This window comes from Peromyscus californicus, unplaced genomic scaffold, assembly GCF_007827085.1.
Source record: "Peromyscus californicus insignis strain IS unplaced genomic scaffold, ASM782708v3 Scaffold_6__1_contigs__length_162567912, whole genome shotgun sequence".
Lineage (NCBI taxonomy): Eukaryota > Metazoa > Chordata > Mammalia > Rodentia > Cricetidae > Peromyscus > Peromyscus californicus.
The window spans coordinates 12865316-12888840 of record NW_026294584.1 but is presented as its reverse complement, the minus strand read 5'-3'; the positions used below and the strand labels follow the sequence as shown (position 1 = coordinate 12888840).

General features: G+C 41.2%; 2 protein-coding genes across 5 annotated transcripts in view; one reads left to right on the top strand and one right to left on the bottom strand.

The window, feature by feature from the left end:
• The window catches only part of LOC128100136 (phosphatidylcholine translocator ABCB4), a 74200-nt gene that overhangs the window by 40856 nt on the left and 9819 nt on the right, over positions 1–23525 (top strand). For 2 of the 3 annotated variants that reach the window (XM_052722260.1, XM_052722261.1), the window contains 13 exons: positions 1082–1192; positions 1399–1524; positions 4188–4391; positions 4970–5140; positions 6103–6264; positions 9212–9388; positions 10197–10343; positions 11907–12011; positions 13469–13546; positions 14745–14828; positions 15808–16011; positions 20515–20615; positions 22635–22775. In XM_052722260.1, the coding sequence (XP_052578220.1) occupies positions 1082–1192; positions 1399–1524; positions 4188–4391; positions 4970–5140; positions 6103–6264; positions 9212–9388; positions 10197–10343; positions 11907–12011; positions 13469–13546; positions 14745–14828; positions 15808–16011; positions 20515–20615; positions 22635–22775 (1811 nt within the window). The remainder of the gene's footprint in view (positions 1–1081; positions 1193–1398; positions 1525–4187; positions 4392–4969; positions 5141–6102; positions 6265–9211; positions 9389–10196; positions 10344–11906; positions 12012–13468; positions 13547–14744; positions 14829–15807; positions 16012–20514; positions 20616–22634; positions 22776–23525) is intronic. The other variant, XM_052722263.1, reaches the window with a different exon arrangement.
• Crot (carnitine O-octanoyltransferase) overlaps positions 17651–23525 on the bottom strand; it is an 86974-nt gene continuing 81099 nt past the window's right edge. Inside the window, exons 22-24 of one of the 2 annotated variants that reach the window (XR_008214680.1) lie at positions 18678–18825; positions 18289–18525; positions 17651–18034 (exon numbers count right to left, since the gene is read on the bottom strand). The gene's annotated coding sequence lies outside the window, so the exon portion shown is untranslated. Of the gene's footprint in view, positions 18035–18288; positions 18826–23525 lie in introns of both variants that reach the window. The other variant, XR_008214679.1, reaches the window with a different exon arrangement.

The following is a 23525-nucleotide window of genomic DNA, read 5'->3' as shown; positions in this document are numbered from 1 at the left end:
CTACACATTTTGAATCACGCCCACTGAGTCCATTAGTGAAATACACTGTAACAACGGGAAACTACTGTTCCCTCCATAGTAACAAATGCAATGAGAGGCTCCACATGTTTATCTGATGATGTAATAGCACTAAGCTCACCTGAGTGTGGCTATATTAGTCCATTCCTATAGTACAGGATAAAGATGACTTGTTTCTGATTTATCTCCTTTTTATCTTGTAACAGATGGAAAATATTATGATTTCTAGGTAGAATAGTGTGTATGGAGATAAATTGTTTATAGGACCAAATTAACAGTGAGTTTTGCTATGAGTTTTTTTTTCTCACTGAATTGTCTATTTCGACCTTAAATCAACTATATTAAATAAATTGAAATGAGTACATTGAAAATGGAAGATCTTTACATACTAAAGTATATCATTGCATTTACACAGTTAAATTTGAAGTTGATAACTAAAATTAGAGAATTAGATCTCATTCTGAATTCTAAATGTATTGGAAGTTTATGGAGTTCCTAAATAATACTGTGCTCATCATTCAGTCTTCTTGACCCATTCTGTTATACTTATTATTTAGGAAGAAATAAGTTTCACTAAAGGCAGAAATAATTGTACTTACCAAACATGTTATTTGTATAAATGTGCATATCTGACCATTTAGAAAAATCTAAAAATATATGCCAAAAACTGGAAGTGAAATATTGCATGAAATAAAATGAATATTCCCTATGCACTTTTCAGGAAAGAAAAGTTTCATGAATTGCACACACATGTATACATACATATGCACAGTACACATGCATGCTCACACATTTACCACAATACACACAAGCACATGCACATACATGTACACACATATACACGTACACACACATACACGTACACATACACATATACAGATAGGCGACATGCATGTGCACACCCACATGCACACATGCACACCACACCTTCACTGTGTGTTAGCTCACATGAAGGGACTTATGCTACTCTGGGTTCTGTTTTTAGAATTTGATGAACCCTATTCCTTAAAATTACAATCGCTTATTCTTTGATAAAATAGTCACTGAATTTTGTTTTATTTAGAATCCTAAAATTGACAGTTTTTCAGAGAGAGGACACAAGCCAGACCGCATCAAAGGGAATTTGGAGTTCAGTGATGTTCACTTTTCCTATCCATCGCGGGCTAATATCAAGGTACCGTCAGCAGTACTGGCATTCACCGCTTATGCTGGTCTCTCTCTGACCTTCACACTGTAGTCTAACTCCTGGGATTTTTATGTGCTTTGTCCTGTTGGAGTTAAGCTCTTGCTTGATACCTTTCTTCCAATTCTAAACAGAATTGAGCTATTCCGTTCTTGGAGCTGTGTTGTGACGTGTGCTCTGCCTTGCTTCTCCTGCAGATCTTGAAGGGCCTCAACCTGAAGGTGCAGAGCGGACAGACGGTGGCCCTGGTTGGCAACAGTGGCTGTGGGAAAAGCACCACTGTCCAGCTGCTGCAGAGGCTCTACGACCCCACAGAGGGTACGGTAAGTGGGAAGAACCCAGGCCCCAGCTCAGAAGCTGGACATAAATAGACCCTGAATATTGGTTTGTTTTTTTTTTTTTTTTTTTTTTTTTACAAACAAATCTGTGTGTGCCTTTGATCCTGGCAAGAGCACATGGTGTTGCAACACATCGGGACAGAACACGTATTTTGGGGCAGGGGGACAAATGCTTTCCATGAAAGCTGTGAAAAAAACCAGAAGCTACACAGGACTCTTCTGTCATGCAAATACTGAGAGGATTGCTCCCAAGTGAGTCCGATTTGACCAAACAAATTCCACATGGTTATTCTTGACAGCCTGGTGATTGGGGCCACAAATATCTTAAAACAGCAATTAAATTCAGCAAAAAAATGATTGTTTTCTTTAGCTTTGTGCATATCACAGAGAACTCTGAATCTCTTAATGGAACATGGAGGGTGAGAACAGGTTAGACTATTCTATTTTGCAGGCAACATACATATCCTTCACCTAGATCTACTAATCATCTTTATTTTGGACCTACTTACTTTATTCTCCTTTTTTTGTGTATGTATGCTGAATTCTAGGATATGATGTACTTGAGAATATATTTCCTGATAGGGATATTCTCTTGTAGAGAATGATGACCAGAACTATTGCAACCCTAAGTTAACAATACTAACTCAGTTTATATTTCTCTTCAGTTGTCCCAGCTTAAGGACATTGAGTTTCTCAATATTAAAATGTTAGTCAACAATTATGAAACACAAGTTTACAAAGGGTCTGAGCTCTCTTTCTTTTGTCTTGACAAACACCATGACTGAAAGCAACTGAGGGTAGGAAAGGGTTTATTTGGCTTATACTTAGAGGTTATCAGTCCATCATTGAGTCAGGGCAGGAACTCATGCAGGATCTTGGAGCAGAGGTCATGGAGGAAGTAAGTTTGCCTGCTGGCTCTCTCTGGATCATACTGAACTACATTCTATAGCCCATGACTACCTTCTCAGGGAATAGAACTGTTTACAGTGTGCTGGGCACTCCTATATCACTTAACAGTTTAGAATTTAAAAAAATTAATGTCGCCGGGCTGTGGTGGCGCACGCCTTTAATCCCAGCACTCGGGAGGCAGAGCCAGGCGGATCTCTGTGAGTTCGAGGCCAGCCTGGGCTACCAAGTGAGTTCCAGGAAAGGCGCAAAGCTACACAGAGAAACCCTGTCTCGAAAAACCAAAAAAAAAAAAAAAAAAAAAAAAAAAAAAAAAAAAAAAAAAAAAATTAATGTCAATCTATGAACAGCAACCCTGCTCATTTTAGGATATGAACAAACAAATGATTTGAAAATAAGTATAGAGAGTTATTTTTCTTTAGGGACCCTGGTAGGTCTACCACACTACAGTGCATGACCACATCAAAGAGTATATAGTCAACAGAGGTTGGACTTTATATATATACAGTATATATATATATATATATATATATATATATATATATATATATATATATATATTGTTTTATGTATATGAGAGTTTGTGGGTACTGGAAAAGTTGGGGCAAGAGGGTGAATATATCAAAATATAATGTATGAAATTCTTAAACTAGCTTTAAAAAAGAAAATAAATACAGATTTACAAAATATTTTTGAGAAATGGTCAGCTTAAATTATTGGCTGTCGTGGATTCTGGGAGAAGGGCAATCGTTTTTTTTTACTTGTATACTCCTGCCCCCATGAGCCCTCCAGGCTCTAATAGGTAGTTCCAAACCCATAGGCACATAGATGGCCTTGGTTAACCTCAGTGGGTCAAAACACACAGCAAAAAGACATGAACTGGGGAAAAGACTCATAGGGAGGAGGGAGAGTTGACAGGGATGAGAGGAAGATAAGAGAGGATTGGGAGTGAAAATAAACAGAATACATTGTATACATGCATATGTATTAAATTGCTAAAAACCAACAATTAAAAAATGGTCAGCAATGGGTCCCAGTCCTGGTAAGGTACAATGAGGCAGATAGATGTATTATATATTTCTGCTAATGCTGTCCATTATTAAATTACTTATAAAGAGTTGTTTATTTAGCTTTTATTCATCAAGGAATAAATGCCAGGCAAACAACAGTAAAGCAACTGATATTAAGAAAGGAAAATCATTCTTCTCAGCTTAGTAATTCTTTGCTTTTATAACAATTTTTGAATAAAGAAATGTTCAAAAGTTAAGAAATGATAATGTAAATTATGGTGTGTTAAGCATAGCAAAATGCCAAAATACCACATAAATATATGTGGACTAGTTAGGTAAGGGGGCATTTTAACTTAAATTTATCATTGGTAATTAAAAACAGTGGCATGCCTAAAACATTCCTGGCTGGACTGTGGTGCAGAGGGAGAGCATTTGCCTGCATATGTAGAAGGCCTTGGACTGATTTGTTCAGCAGTATGACAAATAACTATATACCCAAAATTTCCTAGGGAGGATAACTAATAATCCGTTCTTGGAAAAAAATCTCTATATATGAAAATATCAGGAGAAAGTATGGATGCTTTATTTTATTCCTGCACATTACTGTTTATTGTTATATCTAACTTTTGAGTGAGTTCAATACTAGCTAAGACTTTCTCACAGTAAGGAGTCCTTGTGCTTTAGGAATTGGGTTGTTTAAAACATCGAATAGGAAATCTGTCTTCCTTTCAGATTAGCATTGACGGGCAGGACATCCGGGACTTCAATGTGAGGTATCTGCGGGAAATCATTGGAGTGGTGAGTCAGGAGCCTGTGCTGTTTTCTACCACGATCGCTGAAAACATTCGCTATGGCCGTGGAAATGTCACCATGGATGAGATAAAGAAAGCTGTCAAAGAAGCCAATGCTTATGAGTTCATCATGAAATTACCACAGGTAAAGCCTCCCTTATACTGAAACATGAGGGACTGAGTTCTTGCTTCAAAGACTAAGCTAAAGTTTGTGTCACAATATTGTTCAGCCTGGCTGGGTAAATCCCTTGAATTATTAAGTTAAAGGTGACAGACCGTATTTTGTATGTAAATGATATAAAAACATATAGAATATGTATTAGTAATTTTTACAATTCAGTGTTCATTTATTGTAATTTATGATACACATGACAGTCAAAGTTTTAGTTGCCTTCATCTATTTCTGCAAAGTCTGTACTTTTGTATTTAAAATATTTTAAGAAGGCTGACACGGGCTGGAGAGATGGCTCAGTAGTTAAGAACACTGGCTGCTCTTCGAGAGGATCCAGGCTCAATTCCCAGCACCCACATGGCAGCTCACAACTGTCTGTAACTCCTGTTCCAGGGGATCCAACACTCTCACACAGATATACATGTAGGCAAAGAAGGCTGACATATAGCTCAGTGGTGGACAGCTTGCCTAGCATACTCAAGGCCCTGCCCAACACTGTAAAACTGATTGAATGAGTATGTTTCCAGAGCTTTTCTGGTTTTTTTGTTTAGAAATTTGACACCCTTGTTGGTGAGAGAGGGGCACAGCTGAGTGGTGGGCAGAAACAGAGAATCGCCATTGCCCGGGCCCTGGTCCGCAACCCCAAGATCCTCCTGTTGGACGAGGCCACCTCAGCCTTGGACACTGAAAGTGAAGCAGAGGTACAAGCTGCCCTGGATAAGGTCAGTACAGGGGAATAAATACCCAGAGTTGGAGCAAGAAGCAAATTGGAATGTTTTGTAAATTTTTGTCAGTTCTTTGGGAATCTAGGTTGAGCAACAAAACCGTAGGGTGAATGAGGTCATCTCTTGGGCTTTATTGATTCTCCTGGCCTGCTGTATTTTCTGCAGAGAAAGGTCAAGGATCTTGGCTGGCATCCACCATGGGGCAGTTAAACTGGATGCAGGCTTGTGGGAGGAACCGGATAGTTTACTTCTTTCTTGCACATGATTTTGTTTGACAAAAACACTTATGCTAAATTATGTGAAGAAATTAATTTTAAATATGTATAATTTTTAGTATTTTTCTATAAGTATTTTTCTGTAACAGTTTTTAGTTGTAGCATAGTGTTCTTTTCTTTGGTGTGCTGTACTTTATCCTAAATTTTAAGCTATTTTTGGTGGATTTATTAATTTTGTTAAATCAGTAAAAGACAAATACATTGAAATATATATAAAATACATATAAGTAAACATGTGAATATATGTATTTATATGTACATATACATATGAATTACGTTAATATTAGACTTTGGAGAAAGCTGTGACTTCATAATGACCTCCCTAAAATGTTTCTGCTGGAGTGCCCAGTGCACCATACGGCTCAGAGGTAGGGCCCATCAGACAAATGTGAAGACCCTTATCAGGGCAAATTTTTCACTTTCTGAGTATCAGATACCACCATAGGCTTCCAGAGTGATCTGCCCTCATATTGAAAGCGCTGGCCCCCTGCCTAGTCCGGAACTCGAATGTGACTTTTATCTTTTATAAAAGAGTGGTGCCTACACTTGGCACACACTGAAGTACGGAATGTCACTCTCATCTACATCAGACAGCATCGATCTAAGGCTTGATTATCCTTCTGATTGACAGGGTGTTTGTACTGTAATCTCAGTGTACCACAGATTTGTCCCTTTCTCCACTAGGCCAGAGAAGGTCGAACCACCATTGTGATAGCTCACCGATTGTCTACAGTCCGAAATGCAGATGTCATCGCTGGCTTTGATGATGGAGTCATCGTGGAGCAAGGAAGCCATAGTGAGCTGATGAAGAAGGAAGGGGTCTACTTCAAACTTGTTAACATGCAGGTATCGGCTGTCAAGGGTGGTTCTTCTATGTTGTCTGGGTTGCTGATATGGTAGTCTTTAAATCATTAAAATAGATTACAGCTAAACTTCATACAAGGAAATAATGACCAGGATGAGGCATTAAAATTAGGTAAAACTGGAGCCTTCATTCAGAACCTGGTATGCAAATGCAAAATTCACAGTTAATGTATTCATTAGGGCAATGATTATTGATTGTCTGGGGCATGTGTCCAAACTAACAGATCCTTCCCAGTGGACTGAGAAAGAGATCTTCAGTGGTTGAGGAAGGGGTACAATTTACAGATACTTTGTCAACAAACTTGATAAAGCAAGTGGCAGCATTCATAGCTTTAGGAAGTGAATAGTTGGTTTTAAAAATTGCTTGCTCTAGTCACTAAAACATTGTTGGTTTGTCTTATATTGTGCACTATCATTTAGCAACCTTGCAGAATAAGTAACCTAAATCTTCCCTATGACTATAGTTCATAAATTTTCAACTACATGTATTGGCTTTAGCATTATAATAAGCTCATACATGTGTATTTCAGATTTTCCCCTTGACAGTCCAGATACACATGATGAAATATTATTATTTCAGTTACTCAGCAATAGTTATAAAAAATGTAGGAAACTATTAGTTTCTCTAAAGTTGAACACTTAGCTTGTTCCAGTTTTTTATTTTCTACTTAAACCTTGCAGTACAAGCACAAATCACAGCAATACTAACAATTTCCTCAGTTTCCTGACAATTCTCAGCCCTGCTGAGCATCAGTCCCACATTTGGATTAGCAAACCTACTGTGAGCCATTGCTATATGTCTAAGTACTTGGCGCTAAAATATGAGAGCTCGAATGATGCTCTTATAGAAGAAGAAAATAGAATGATGGTTTGTAGAGACTGGGAAGTGATAGGGAATGTCAGGGATATGACTGACAGGTTCAGAAGATGCAGACAGAGGGGAGAAATAGCCAATATTCTAGAGCACAGTAGGGTAGCTATGATCGACAGCAGTGAGTCATGTACATCATCCCAATAGCTGGGAGAGATCATTTCCTTTTCAGTTGTGAGACTTGAAACCAGGGCCTTATTATGTGAGGTCAACGTTCCACCACTGAGCTATATTCCCAGCACAAGGAGAGAGGACTTAGAATCTCTCCAATAAAATTATCATTTTTGAGGTAACCAATATGCCAATCACCCTTACCAATCATGGTGACTATATACATGTGTTGAAAAAGTGCACCAGTGGCTGGGGACGGTAGCTCAGCTAGTAACATGCTCATCTTCTAAGGACCTAAGTTTGTTTTTTAAAGGATGGATTATTATTTGGATCATCTCTTATTGAGCTGTTACTGTTTTTTAAAGAACTTGACACAGAGTAGTTACTGAAATTTTTTTATCCCCCATGCTGTGGGATGGTCTGTATGTCAAATGTGTTGCTGATTGGTCAATGAATAAATCACTGATTGGTCAGTGGCCAGGCAGGAAGTATAGGCGGGACTAACAGAGAGGAGAATTGAGAGAACAGGAAGCTGGGTGAGAGAGACACTGCCAGCCGCCATAAGGACAAGGAAGATGTAAAGTACCGGTAAGCCACAAGCCACGTGGCAAGGTATAGATTAATAGAAATAGATTAATTTAAGCTGTAAGAACAGTTAGCAAGAAGCCTGCCACGGCCGTACAGTTTGTAACCAATATAAGTCTCTGTGTTTATTTGGTTGGGTCTGAATGGCTGTGGGACTGGCGGGTGTCAGAGATTTGTCCTGACTGTGGGCCAGGCCGGAAAACTCTAGCTACACCCCCAAAGAGTAAAATGGCAGAAAGTTTTATAATTCAGTTTTATGTGAACCCTCTTTATCACTTTCTATTTTAAAATATATGTAACTACAATGGGTAATGTTGTCACCTTGACAGAATCTCGGCCCAGAAGAAGATGGGCGTCTGGAGCACGCCATCTTGATTTCACTAATGATGTGGGAAGACCCATCTTAACTGTGGGTGGAACCGTTCCCTGGGCAGATGATCCCGGACTCAGAAGTGTCATTGAGTTATTGCTCTCTGCTTCCTGACCATGGGTGCACTGTAGCCACTTCCTCCAGCTTTAGCTGGGATGGACTGTAACCTGGACTTGTCAGCCCATTAAAGCCATTCTTTCTCCCTAACTAGTGTATTACAGCAACTGGGAGAGAAACAGAGACAGTAATGGTATTTGAAATCCATTTTAGTTTTCGTTTTGACTTGATTATTAGTGAGGCGATATGATGACATGTGGGAATCTCAAATGAAATAACCCTGTGTCCTTACCGGTCCCACTTTGGTTTCACCCATAAGAATGACCTCACACTACTACAAGGACTTTGCCTGGGAGACAATCAGATTGCTCTAAACTCTTTGTATCATATTCTCTGGACCTTCTTTCCCAAGAAAACCTATACATTTTCAAACTGGTGGTCCACAATGATTAAATGAAAATAATATGGAACTGCTTGGCAATAGTGCTACCAAATTTAGCCAAATTGGGCCTTGCTATTATCCCCGTTAAGTGAATAGGGCTCACACTGACATTATCTCTGCTGTATCTGCCAGTTCTGGGGTTCTCAGGGCCTGGGAGTGTTTCTCCCTTGGTTCCCTCACCATGTCTGCTGTTGAGTTTTGTTTTGTTCTTCCAGTTCCTTGTTGGTCCATTTGGAGAGATGGAGGACAGAACCATGGTGACCCTGAGGATTCACTGGATGCACAATTTAGTGATGTTTCTTTGCTCTCAAACCTCAACCTGGTTTTAACTCAACTTAGTAAAAATCTTGATACACGTAGTTGCTTTATTATTCTAAACTTGTAGATTTTATTCATTTGGATATGCATACAAGATTCACACACACACACACACACACACACACACACACACACACACACACACACACTATTTAATGTCTTATCTGTCGTACAGATGTCAGGAAGCCAGAGCCTGTCAGAAGAACTTGAAGTTGAACTAAGTGAAGCAAAGGCTGCCAGTGGCATGGCCCCCAATGGCTGGAAAACACACATATTTAGGAATTCTACCAAAAAAAGTCTTAAAGGTTCACGAGCTCATCAACACAGGCTGGATGCAGATGCCCATGAACTCGTAAGTTGTTCTCTACTCTAATAAAGCCTTTGCCTTAGAGTTTTGCTCTTGAAATCCTTAGCCTGGACGAATACGTGGTTCTTACCATGGGTCGCATGCTTCTCTAAAGAAAAGGAAATCCAATTTTTAAATGTATTTGACAGTGAATTAAACAAATGGCAATTAAAAATGGATTTCCCAGGGAAAAACAGATAAAATACAGTCTTTGTGCTGAGATGTTTAATCTTAAACCCAAATATTATATTCATCTTTGTAGTCCAGAGAAAATAAAGGCAGTCCTAAATGAGTCCTGGGATCAGTATATGATAATGAGAAAGGGGTTAGGACTAATTTGGCAGTACTGGGCAGAGTAAGGAGGCCAAGCCCCTGTCCTTTGATTATTGATAATGATGCTGTTCTGCATTTGATAGGACGTGGACTGTTCGTGTCTGTGACCTCATTTGATCTGATAGCATCACTGTTAAAGAGGTCTGGCTATAGCATTATACACGGATGGGAAAGGTACAGCTCAGCTCATGGGCCCTGCCCTGGCTGTCACAAGGACCCAGTGCTGAAACTTTGATCCTGCTGCCTCACAGCTGCAGACCAGAGACAGCTAGCCACAGCATGGAAATTTCACCTGTGTGTGAGGTCCATGCTCACCCCCATGTCATCAGCAGGCACTGGCCTTTATTCTCTAGTCAAGGACGGGACTTTTTTTTTTTGCATTTAGTCTGCATAATATTTGAGGGTAATAATCATGCCTTCCCTTTGTCTACAACACCAAATGGTGGTGTCACCAGCTTGTTCTGATATTTATGTGTTCCAGGATGCAAATGTGCCACCAGTGTCTTTTCTGAAAGTCTTGAAACTGAATCAAACGGAGTGGCCCTACTTTGTGGTGGGGACAGTCTGTGCCATTGTCAACGGGGCCCTCCAGCCAGCGATCTCCATCATCCTCTCAGAGATGATAGCTGTAAGTTGAAAACGTCCCATGGCAACCTGAACGAAAACAGCTCATCAGCTACTGCTCAGCTCAGCCTCACCAATTCTGGGACGAAGTAGCTTCAAATTAAATTAAGCCAAAGCCCTTAATTCCCTTTTAAAGTCAAGCTTATTGTAAGAGAAAACGAGTAGCCTTTGAAGCGTCCTGACACAACATTGGTGAACTTACAAAGTGTAAAGTCAGTGAAGAAGACACTCTAATTGTCATCACGTGGGTAAAGTCTGTGTCAGGTGGTAGCTCGCATTTATTCATAGAGCGGCTGGCACTTGGCTCACAGGAATACAGGCCTGGAGGGGTCAGGATGGAGGAGAAGGTGAGTTCATATCCTAGCCTACTGTGAGCCCAGGTTCTAGGCACAGACCTATTTCAATGAACCTCTGAGGATTGAGAGCACATAGGTGACCCTGCAGGGGCACTTCAGAGTGTCTGCTCAGTTGGGCAGCCTCAAATCCAACCATCAAATCCAGCCTCAAATCCATTGAGGGGTGTGTGTACAAAGTCATCCAAAATGTCTGTCTTTGTGTTGTGTAAACACCTTAACCATCCTCTGTTATTGGGGAGACTTGTTGGATAAGAACAAATTGTCCTCCAATATGCTGAAATGTATTAGTCTCATGATGTTGGGCATTGATCTACATTAAGACCACAAACAAACAATAAAAAATTAGAAAGGACCCTCTGAATCTTACTAAATTTCAGCATAATGCAATCCTTGGCTTTCTTGCAGTTTGAGAGATGCATGGATTGCAGGCACATTTTTAGGATCCAAGTACTGGAAAGACAGTTCACAAAATAAACTAAGTTGTACCTATGACAGCTACCTTCTTTTGGGATCACACACACAACACACAAATAAAAATACAGCTTTATGCCGGGCGGTGGTGGCGCATGCCTTTAATCCCAGCACTCGGGAGGCAGAGCCAGGCGGATCTCTGTGAGTTCCAGGCCAGCCTGGGCTACCAAGTGAGTCCCAGGAAAGGCGCAAAACTACACAGAGAAACCCTGTCTCGAAAAACCAAAACCAAAAACAAACAAACAAAAAATACAGCTTTATAATGTGTCAAATACTAATAAGTGTTTTAAAAACAGAGCATGGGGATAAGGGAGAGGAGAAGGCTGGTCCAAGTAAGCTCCAGGAGGGGAAGGTTGAGGGCTGGGGCTAGGGGACAGAGGAAGAGGAAGGACATCTCATAGCGCACTGCTGTGCTCAACCTATGACCCATAGTCTCCAAAGTCAAGATGGCTCCAGGGCCTACATGGAAGGAGAACAAGGAATTGTTTATTGGGATCATGAAACATGCTGGCAATGGAAGAAAAGCTATATGACAGTAGGCATATATGTAACGCCACTGGACTATACACTTAGTAATGGTTAAAATGGTCAGTCTTAGGCTAGTTGTCGTTTACTGCAATTTGTAAACTCCACATATTCAAAAGCTACTTTCACAGATGTGACCTTCAAGCCGTTGTCTAGGGTAGGAGTGAGAAGTTGGATCCAGCCATTCATGCGAGTGTTTTGATGCTCTCCTCCAGGTCTTTGGCCCCGGGGATGATGCAGTAAAACAGCAGAAGTGTAACATGTTCTCCCTGCTCTTCCTGGGCCTGGGAGTCCTTTCTTTCTTCACTTTCTTCCTTCAGGTAAGCAGGGACGGTTGCTCTTCAAGTTGGTGAATACAGAAATTAATAAAGACCTAACCAAACTTCCAGATCCTCACACTAAAATGAGTTGAAGAGCCAGTGGGGGCAAGACACACTAGAGGGCACACTCCCTGACCGGGAAGCTGCAAGTATGCAAGCTACAAGTGTGTCTTTGGCAAGGAGTCATCACCACAGCAGGAGACTTGGGCTCATTTGCTGCAAACTGAAAACAAACAATAGAATAACATCCTCTATTTTTGTTATTACTTTTCCCAATATCAAGTAACTTTGAATTTTTTTCCTTCCTAACTGATGAACTATTAGAATATACATTTACATTCCTATAATATAGATCTGGCCAGAAAAAGCTAGTCAAACCAGGCAGGTGGGACATATCTATAACCCCAGCACACAGGAAGCTGAGGCAGAAGAATCACAAATTAGAGGTTGGCCTGGACTACACAGTGATGTCCTGACTCAAACAAATAAACAAGAATTTGGTGCCTGTTTTTCTTTTCTACCTAATTAAGCTTTCCCCAAGCCGTGCTCAGTCCAGTGGGCATGACAGGCTTCTCAAAGACAATCCAGAGTGCCAGCAGAATGTAGCTAGTCATGCCCAGTGTGCTTCTCTGTTTTCATTATGGAACCAGAGGCAACAGTAAGATGAGATTTTTATCTGGAAATCATTGCCTTGTTAGGAGCGCCTTGGAGGTCTGATGCTCCTCTAAGCCCGGGTTCATTGGGGAGTGGAATTCTGGAAGCTGTAGGAGCAGGTGAGGACAGGCCTGTCCTACATAAGGAACCCATGAGGCAGCTGCACCCCGCACAGCCATTCCTGGCTTAGTCAAGAGTTCGGCCGTGTACACTCACAAGTGCCCGCCGCGGCCTGCCCCAGCACTCATAGCATTACTGGAGCGTGATCATTCCACGTGCTCCAGAAGCAAGCCCGGCTCTGGATGTCTGGGCTACTCTCCAGCTTGGACACAATTGTTAGGGAGAGGAAAATGGTCTGGCAAGGAGGCTTGGCGAGGAAGTGAAACCTAACTGTTGGCTAATGCCAGAGCAGGTGGGGCTGTGCCAGTGGGAGGAGGGATGTCCTCTTTCTACAGCACAGCAGCCGAAGTGTGCCTCTCTGTAGAATTTTGTTTCTTGTTTTCATTATGTTGAAAGTGTTAGGAACATGCCAAGCATTCCAGTTCAATACGGGATCTTGGTTACTGATGCTGCCCTCGAAAGTTGTTGAAATAAGAGAGAAGCTGAAATAGGACACGTACAGGTTTTCAGTGTTACAGTTCCAACACACACCACTGACTCAGCAGTGCCTGCATTTTAAGTTGGCCTTTGTTCTTTGAATAGTCGATCAACATACAGATAATGTAAAATCAATGTGAATGCGTATAGTTGTGTCAGGACAGTGATGAGAATAAAAGGAACCTGAGCTTTTTTCTCTCCTGCAGGGCTTTACATTTGGAAAAGCTGGCGAGATCCTCACCACAAAGCTGCGGTCCATGGCCTTTAAAGCAATGCTACGGCAGGTGAGTGACTGGATGTGGCACCTGGTGTTTAGATGTAAGACTGCCTGCTGCGGTGGGCATGCCAAGGGTCGTATTTCCCCTCCCAGACTTCCATGCTAAGAATGACCTAGGTCCTAGAAGTTGCCCTAGTCCTGAAATAGCCAATGACTTCCCAGGGTCTTCATGGAGCAGGCTTTTCAAGAGCTCTTTGGCTTTTTCTGCAACTGTCTGTCTCCATGTGGACACTCTCATTTCCAGTGCTTGTACCTGTTCCCTGGATTCTTTGCAGACATTGGTCAGTATTTGGTGATGGTAGGGTGCCGTTGTTCAAAGGAGGTGGTTGGTAGCACTCGTGTTTGTGCACCACAGTTGACCATCTAACCAGGCTTTCCCAAATGCTAGAAGTTGAGCTATGTTTTGCTTTGATCTCTGTTTTCACATTGATTCACTTGTTAATTCATTGAAACGTGACTTATTACATAAGTTCACATTCTGGGATGGGGTATGTGGGAAATGTGAAAACTTATGTTCCACCTTCAGAGAAAAGATCCTAGAGGGAGCCAATTGACTTGAATTGGTCACATCCCTGCTCACACAACATCACCGGGCACACAACAGGCATCATATTTTGAGCAATCTGAATTGATGAGTTCTTTTGGGGACCTTTCAAACTCTTGCTATTTGGGGGAAATAACTTTATATGAAAGTAAAAGATACTATATATATATATATAGCATATATAGATAGATATCATGTCATACCTAAGATACTCTTAAAATCCTTGTTTAGACAACATAAAGCAAAAGTATAGCAAAAAGTCAACATTTAATTTCCCTGTTTACAATTTATAAGGAAGGCCTGTCTCTCAATGAGAAAGAGCACCCTACAAGGCAGAGGTGTCCACAGTGCAAGTTGTGACAACTTGGTAGATGGAACATCCATAGGAGTCCAGCCTTGGGTGGAGCTGGCAGGTGAATCTGTTCCTTACCTCTGACTAGAGTCCCTTTCTATTATGGGGGGCAGTCAGGACATGTAGCCTAGTGCGTATGGAGTGGGGTGCTCAAGGTTGCACCTGGACCACCACTGTGTGCAGAAGGTCTCCCCTGAATTTCAATAGCAGCGTTGAGTGTGGCTATTTCTCCTCACTGAAGCTCTGAGATGTCGTTTTATTTCTGTTGGCCTTAATCGTGGGCTAATTTAAAGGTGTTTAATTCCACAGGACATGAGCTGGTTTGATGATTATAGAAACAGTACTGGAGCACTTTCTACAAGACTCGCCACAGATGCTGCTCAAGTCCAAGGAGTATGTAGACTGCATTCTTCTGCTCTGTTCCTTAATAAAGCAAGCATGCTTGCTCCATCTACTGAGATGCTTTTAGCTGGGGTGTGGGGGATATCTCAGTGGTGGACAGCTTGCCTGGAGTGTACAGGGCCCTAAAAAATTTTTAAAAGAACTTTCAGTTGGAAATGTCAGAACATCCAGTTGAAACTGACCTGAACAGCAAGGGGAAAGTTCAGACATCAGAGTAGATTGATCCACTGGCTCAGAAATGGCATCAGAGACCCAGGTTCCTTCTGTCTGTTTGCTGAGTTGTCTCCTCAGCATTGGCTTTATGAGGCTCATTTCCTGGTTGACAATCAATAGCAATTAGAACTAGAAGCTTCTTTGTTTCCCATCTGTGGGAAGGATGTATATCTGTACCTCATCCATCAAATGAAAGTCCTTTCCGTAACTCTAGTTGTAGCTCATAAGTCACACACACAAGCTTGAGCCAATTGCTATCTCAAGAGAAGGCTGTTCCCTGGCCAGCTTCCCTACCCGGTAAAGTTCGCTCATTTCACAGTAAAAGAAAAAAGAAGGGGCACACCAGAGAGGTGACAGCAATGTTCATGACAGTGGCCCTGGTTTTCTGAACTGTACAAACAACTAATTCAACCTTAGTATGTTTTGCGGTTAATGGTCTTATAGGTGAATACTTGGTAACATGGTTTCTAGAAGAATGTACATTTCTGCCTGAACAATTGAACCAAAATTTTATTTAAATTACTGGGATTGAGGTTAGGTTCCCCTTTCAAAAAGTATGTGTCCTCACAGCTTATCCATACAGTAGGTGATCCCATGGGCTAGAGGGATGAGAATGAAATCTGTTGAGCCTTATGAGTTAGGTACAAGCATGGATTTGCCGAGAGAGTGAAACCCTTCACATTCTGAGTAGGAAGCCTAAGACAGGAACCCATGGTTTGGAACTTCACCCAGCTGCCTTACTCTTTTTCTCTTGAAGGCCACGGGGACCAGGTTGGCTTTAATTGCACAGAACACAGCCAACCTTGGAACCGGCATTATTATATCATTTATCTACGGTTGGCAATTGACACTTTTGCTGTTATCGGTTGTTCCATTCATTGCTGTATCGGGAATTGTTGAAATGAAAATGTTGGCTGGAAATGCCAAGAGAGATAAAAAAGAACTGGAAGCTGCTGGAAAGGTGAGCTACGTGGGTTTCAGCTAACGGAAGTGCTGCTTGTAGACGTGCCTTGCTGGAATGACCACATTTACTGTTTTCACAAACTGAAATGTTCAACCTGTGCAAAATGTTTTACTGTATTGATAATGCCTAGGACTTGAAAATGAAATGGATCATGTAGACCTTTCAGCTTCCAGACAGAACTTGTTATAGAGATCTTCCAAATTTTCCCAGATGCATTTCATCTTGACTATATAGCCTGATGTCACTGATAGAACAAATGTCACTATTTTATAGATAAGAGTTTAAGGCACAGGATAGAAGTGGATTATTCACGATCAGTCTCTTTGCCTATACTTGCCCCCAGCCCCTACTGTTTTTTTATTGTTAAAGTTAGCAGCCACCAGGTGGCAGTAATTCTTTATTTTGTGATTCCAATGTGTAGTGAAAATTGAGACTGTGTGACAGCCACACTACATACTTCACAGTCATTCTGTAAGGCAGATGATAATGCTACCTCACATGTGTATGTGTGCACACACATGCACACATGAGTGCCAAGTGTGCAAGACCATAGAAGCACATTGAGTGTGGTCCTTTATTGCTTTCTGCCTATTCGCTGATAGATGGTCCCATCATTTTGCTTAGAGGGGTTGGCCAGTGAACTCCTAAGATCTTCCTGACTCTGCCTCCACACACTGGTGTGACAGGCTTCTTATGTAGATGCTGCATATTAGAACTCAGGTCCTTGTGCTTTCAGAGCAAGAACTCTGACCTGCTGAGCCAGACCCTTCATTTTTTGCAAATGTAGAGGTGTGGACAGGAAGCAAGTCCAAGCCAAAGCTCTCACCACCTCACTCTCTATAGGTATTTAAGTATGTCTGAATCTACACATAGACATTTGATTTGTAATGCACACACATTCAAATGGTAAGGTGTAGATTGTGTTCATGGACATATCTGTTCTTATGGGTATAAACTGTAGCTAGAGTTTTCCTGCCTGGCCCACAGTCAGGACAAATCTCTCTCACCTGCCAGTCCCACAGCCACTCAGACCCAACCAAGTAAACACAGACACTTATATTGGTTACAAACTGTATGGCCGTGGCAGGCTTCTTGCTAACTGTTCTCACAGCTTAAATTAATCCATTTCTATAAATCTATACCTTGCCACATGGCTCGTGGCTTACCGGCATCTTCACGTGCTGTTTGTCATCATGGCGGCTGGCAGTGTCTCTCTGCCTCAGCCTAGCACTTCCCAGTTTTTTCTCCTCCTTGTCCCGCCTATACTTCCTGCCTGGCCACTGACCAATCAGTGATTTATTTATTGACCAATCAGCAACACACTTGACATACAGACCATCCCACAGCATAAACACCATTGTTTAATGAAAACTTAGGGGGGAAAGCAGATGGTTAGTATAAACTGATGGTTCCTACAGCACCAGCCTTAACATTATCTCACAAGCATCACTTTGAACACCTTTGTTACAGCTGTGTGTGGTGGGAAAGTCAGTGTCTCTACCTGAAGGGGAGACAGGTTTGATGCTGAGTGACTGTCTATCTATGAGTGTCTAACGTGAAAGGGTAAGATTAAAGCTGGTTGCAGTGGCCCATGCTCGTATGCTCATCACTCAAGAGTTAGAGGCAAGCGAATTGCCATTAGTCCGAGGCTATTCTGGGCCTCATGGTAATACACTATTACAAAATAAAACAAGCAAATAACAACAACAACAAACCGTAAGACTAGGGTTACAGTGGGACATGTTGCCACTAAACAGGTCCTGTCCAGAGATATCTACCCCTCCTCCTGCAACTGGCCATGGCTGCCACTCCATGGGGTTTGTATTCGCCAGCTTCTTCAGTCAGAACACTTGTCATTTGCACATGATCTTGCCCTGTACCCAGAGTTTCCTGGGAACGTGTGTGTTGTGGGTCCTGGACTTCATTCTTGAGTGTCTCCAGTTGCTGAACACTCTCTTATGTACAGTCTTTAGGTACTGTAGGGTACTATTTTCTTCACTCTGTGTGCCATTGCTAACTCCTGAAAAATAAACAAACAAACAAATCAATCAACCAACCAACTAACCAAACAAACAAACAAAAAATGAAAAGTAGTTGGTTTGTTCCCCTCTCCCACCATCTTGGAGTTCATCCTCATTCGTCAAGAGAAAATTATCAGAATGAAAATAAATTTTCCTTAGACAAATTACACAAATAAAAACATCTTGAATCTACCAAACATAGTAATCATGACTCTATTGAGAGAGTTAATATTTTGATAACAATGAAAATTACCAAAATGTTGGCAGAAGTAAGGCAGTGAGAATTGATTAGTGTTTTGGACAGACAAAACCTTTCAGTTCTTAGTCTTGGCCTTCTGTTCATACTGTATGATGCTGGAAAAAAAAATCCAGTTCCAGCAGCCTTTCTACATCGACGAAATGAGACTACATGCATGATGCTGTCCAGGTTTCTTCATAAACTTCCTGAAGCTGTCATCCTGGGGATCAGATGAATGGCTTGCGGTGCAATCTAATGATAGGTTTGAAAAATGTGAGAGATTAAAACTGTTTTCATCTCCGACAATTCAGTCAAGGTTCAATTTTGTTTTCTGTACCAACTGTTGATTCACACTGAGAGCACTGGGGTTAGAATGGAGTTTCCGGTGTGGTGTGTTCACTCACAATTCCGGTACTTGGAAGGCAGATGGAGGAGGATGGCTGCCAGTTTAATTCCAGTGTGGTCCACGTTGAGTTCCAGCGTGGTGGAGCGCCATCATGAGATTGGGATCAAAGAAGAGAGTGGGAGCCTGGGTGGTCTCCTTCCCATCACCTGTTCAAAAAGAAATGCTCTTTTACTTGGGTACAAATTTTTATTAGTGGATAAAATATATTGGGAGAGTTCCATTTCAATTTTCCAAGGAAAGCTTAGGATATTTGTTGCTGTGCAGTAGGAGGAGGAAGCAAAATAAGATTATAGCCACAAATCATATTTATACTTGTAACGCAATCCTGTAAATATAACATAATATATGTACACATTCTACTAATTAGTTCCACCAGCATGTCCCTTGTAATCCAAATAATGAATTTATATCTTGGGTGTCTTGACTAGATCCCTTTTACTGAGCTCAGGAGCTCAGAAGCTAGACTACAAAGTTAATCCATGACCAGAAAATCAAGAAACGTGTTTACAACTGGTTTCTCCTTATGCAAATCTCAAAATAGATAGAGCAGCACAGTGCAATTGGCTGAGAGCAGACTTGGCATCTGGTGACCCGGCAGTCCTCATGCCGCGAGTTATTTCTCAGGCTTCAGGCCTGTGGGGAGCCGTCTCTGCTCCTTCCTCATCTGTCAGAGCAGGAGTAACACTATCCCACAGGGTTGTCCTGAGGCTAACGGAGATTGTGTCCTTCAATGTGGCGACATTTTTGTTAGATTATTTATCATTTGAAAAGATAAAGTTTTTTAGCCTAAGGTAACAGATATCTTTCACGGCTTACAATGGAAAGTTGAAATAGAAATGTTAAAGCTGAGGAAACAAAATCATAAAATTGAAGATCTGATATTCCTGGTGTTGATGGCAAATTTAGGTAACATGCCTATAGAACCATGATTTAGACTCAGTAGCTAATCACAGACAATACTCAAAGGGTACCTTGGCTATAAGACTTGAAAACAAAACAACAAACTTTTTGGTTGGCTTGGGTTAAAGTGGTTTGACATAAAGGAGGTATTTCCATTGCAGGCAACAGTGTTTTGGCTGTGTCTTAGGTCCACACACTGCGTTCTCTGTCTCTGTCTCTCAGGTCCACACACTGTGTTCTCTGTCTCTGTCTCTCAGGTCCACACACTGTGTTCTCTCTGTCTCTGTCTCTCAGGTCCACACACTGCATTCTCTGTCTCTGTCTCTCAGGTCAACAGGCAGTATTTTCTGTAAGCCGCCCTGCACATCTGTTTCATTCCTCAAACATCTGCATTCAGATCTGCTCCCCAAATGATGACTCCCCTTCTGAATCCACAGGGCCTCCCAACAGGTACTTGCCTCAAAGATCAGGCCTGATTCCTTCATTTAAATAGCAGTTTAAAGCAGGGTCGTATTTCCAGTTGGAGCCCTGCTTGTGTGTAGACAGCTTGTCTAAGAAGTAGTGTGCCCATGTGAAAATGACCACCATTTCCAATGGACCCCTAGAAACCGTTGCTTAATCATGTCTTGTAGACCCACAAAGTCACTAAAGGGCTATGATTGAAGTCAGTCATGTGACTGCCTGGTGACAGGGCTATATGTTCCATTCTGGCCCTCAGGTGTTAGCCTCCATGAGAATCCAGAGACAGCTGCTCTACTGTTCACAACCCCAAAACTGGTTTTATTGGAGACTTAGTCTTAAAGAATGTATTCTGCCTTTTGCTTTTATTTGAAGAAATCTAAGACTCATTGGCTTAACCCCCGGAGTACATCTGACAGATATTTTTCATCTCAGAAATAAAAGTAGCATTTCTAATGGAGACCTTTCTGTTATAGATTGCAACAGAGGCAATAGAAAACATCCGGACTGTTGTATCCTTGACCCAGGAAAGAAAATTTGAATCAATGTATGTTGAAAAATTACATGGACCCTACAGGTAATAAACACATAATTTCTGCATAACTACAGCTTTCTCAGAACTATGCTGCTGTCCCCTAAAAACATTAAAACTTTCTGATCTGGCCGGGCGGTGGTGGCGCACGCCTTTAATCCCAGCACTCGGGAGGCAGAGCCAGGCGGATCTCTGTGAGTTCGAGGCCAGCCTGGGCTACCAAGGGAGTCCCAGGAAAGGCGCAAAGCTACACAGAGAAACCCTGTCTCGAAAAACGAAAAAAAAAAAAAAATTTCTGATCTGAGCAATAATGACCTTTCTCTAATAATTATCTCATCAAGTTCCAGGACTCAATTCTCATTTCTCTTGTGAACATAGTGGAGTTAAGTCTCTAACGGCCAAGAGGTGTCAAGGTCTGCACAAAAACTTAGTCATTGTGGTGTAACCCAGCTGAGTGGCTCAGGATGAGCATTCTCTGAAGAAGTTGTCCAAATCTTTATTCTCTTGAGTATATAGGCTGATTTAAGTATGAGTTCTATTGCTGTGTTCTCACTTGTCTTCTAAACACGGACCAGCTCCAACCTGTGCTCTGAAGAAAAAGACATGTAGCCTCTTCCATTGGTTTATAGTTGGCTCATTTGAGAACACCCTATGTTCTGTTTTCTACCTGTCTCCATCATGGCCTGGTTTGTAAACAAATCACCTTCACACTGACAAAACTGAGCACAATGTGTGGACTGGAACAGCAGTGGATAGCCTTCCCTCCCCCATCTCTGTCTCTCTCTCTGTCTGTCTGTCTCTCTCTCTGTCTCTCTCTCTCACACACACAGGATTTTACCATGTAGCCCAGGCTAACCTACAATTTGCTATACAATCCAGGCTAACTTTGAACTCATGATCCTTCTGTACAGCCTACGACATGCTGGTATTATAAGGATGTGCCACCATACCTGACTTACAGAATCAGTAGTTTTGAACACTTGCATATCTGAACAAGAGTCGTTGAAATTTGCAACATGTTCTGGTTCTTTACTTGTGTATAATTCCATAATGCTAAAGAGTACACAGCTACCATTTTCCATCTATTTGATATTTGATGTGTATGTGCACCATTACCCCATTATCTTATGATGTATTTTTAACTTCAAGAATGAAAAGTTAAATTATTAATTTGATCATAACTTAAAATTATGGCTCCATAGTGTTAAGTGTGACATTATAATCACAGTATTCAAGTTAATGCCCAAATAAGCATAACACCATGGTCACAGTATGCAAGTGACACCTCCTGAATCAGTACAACACCATGGTCCCAGTAAGTGACACTACCCAAATTAGCCTAACACCATGGTCACAGTATACAAGTTACACTAACCAAATCAGGATAGCATCAGGGTCATAATATACCAGTGACACAACCCAAATCAGCAGTACGGTGAATTTCCTCCACTAGATACTTCCTGGTTTAAGAGTAAGGAAATTACTGGGGGTGGATTTAGAAATCTTATAAAGTGTAGCAACCGTTCTAATTAGAAATAGTGTAAAACAAATTGTGTACAGGGCTGGCAGGATCTAGCTTGGAGAACTTTGGACGTATATCTATACAAACATCAACTGTCCAACTTGTGTGAAATTGAAAGGAGTTTAACATGTGACTGTTGCTTGTTACAGAACCCATGATAAGAATATGTGAATAAGTTGTTTTTAGAGAGTTACAATGCTATTTCTAATATTGGCATCCTAGGTATTTTTGACATAATTATTATATAATATGGTTTGAATATCTGAATTATTAAATAAGGTATAATAGCAGTTATCATTTCAAAACCACCATGTGCTAGGCATGTTGTTTACTGCATTTGGTTGTCTAAACAACTTTTCATGATAGAGACTTTTTCATTGTGTAAGTCAGAAATACATTGAATTACCTACTTAACCTAATACCCTAGAAGGCAGAAGTGTGGCCCAGGCTGACCAGGCTAAGCTGTGTAGCTAGACAGGGAGGAAGGGAGGCTGGATAATGGTCATGAACATTAATTATGAATAAATGAATTTGCTTTTCAGGAATTCGGTGCGGATGGCACATATCTATGGCATCACTTTTAGCATCTCACAAGCATTTATGTACTTTTCCTATGCCGGCTGTTTTAGATTTGGTGCTTACCTCATTGTGAATGGACATATGCGCTTCAAAGATGTCATTCTGTAAGTAGCTTTGAAAAATATTAAGATTTTATACTGGTTTTGATAGGCTTGTGTAAAGGCATGGCATAGGAAAAACTTACTGTCCAAAGATGTGATCAAGGGGTTAGTTTTCTAGAGCTGTCACCCTAGTGGGCACAGAAATCTGACCTGGTCACTACACCAAGCAGAGTTCCATCATCAAGTGCTCTAAAACTCATCAAGCTTGTGAAGTTGATTGCAAAACATGAGGTTGGTTGCACATGTGAGCCTCTTTGGGATAGAATGTAAGCAGAGAAAGTTGTATGAATGTAACTAGAAAATTGTTAATGCTCACAGACTCAGAACAGGGTTAGATTAAGTAGCTTGCTACTTTTCTATAGCCCAAACATGGCCTTGACTGTGGAATGGGAATGTCTGACTAAAGTCTGGCAAACCTGCTCTTTCCCCTAAGTAGGTGAGAGGCGGGTGTCAAGTGTCTGTCTTCTGTGTGTGGTCACCAGGGTTGCCCGCATCATTTATTATGAGGGCTGCCCTTTTTCTAGTGTCTGTTTCAGGCTTTTATTGAGAAGCTACTTGTTACAGATGCATGGGTTTATTTCTAGGATGTCTGTTGTATCTCTTGGTTTATGGGTCTGTTTTATGCTTTATTCCTTTTGCTCAACTGTATTCTAGTGTGTATGGTTCCATGTGTTTTAAAGACTTTTTATAGTTCTGTGAATAATGTCATTAGTATTTTGGTGGTGATTGACAGCATTAAATCTGTAGATTGCT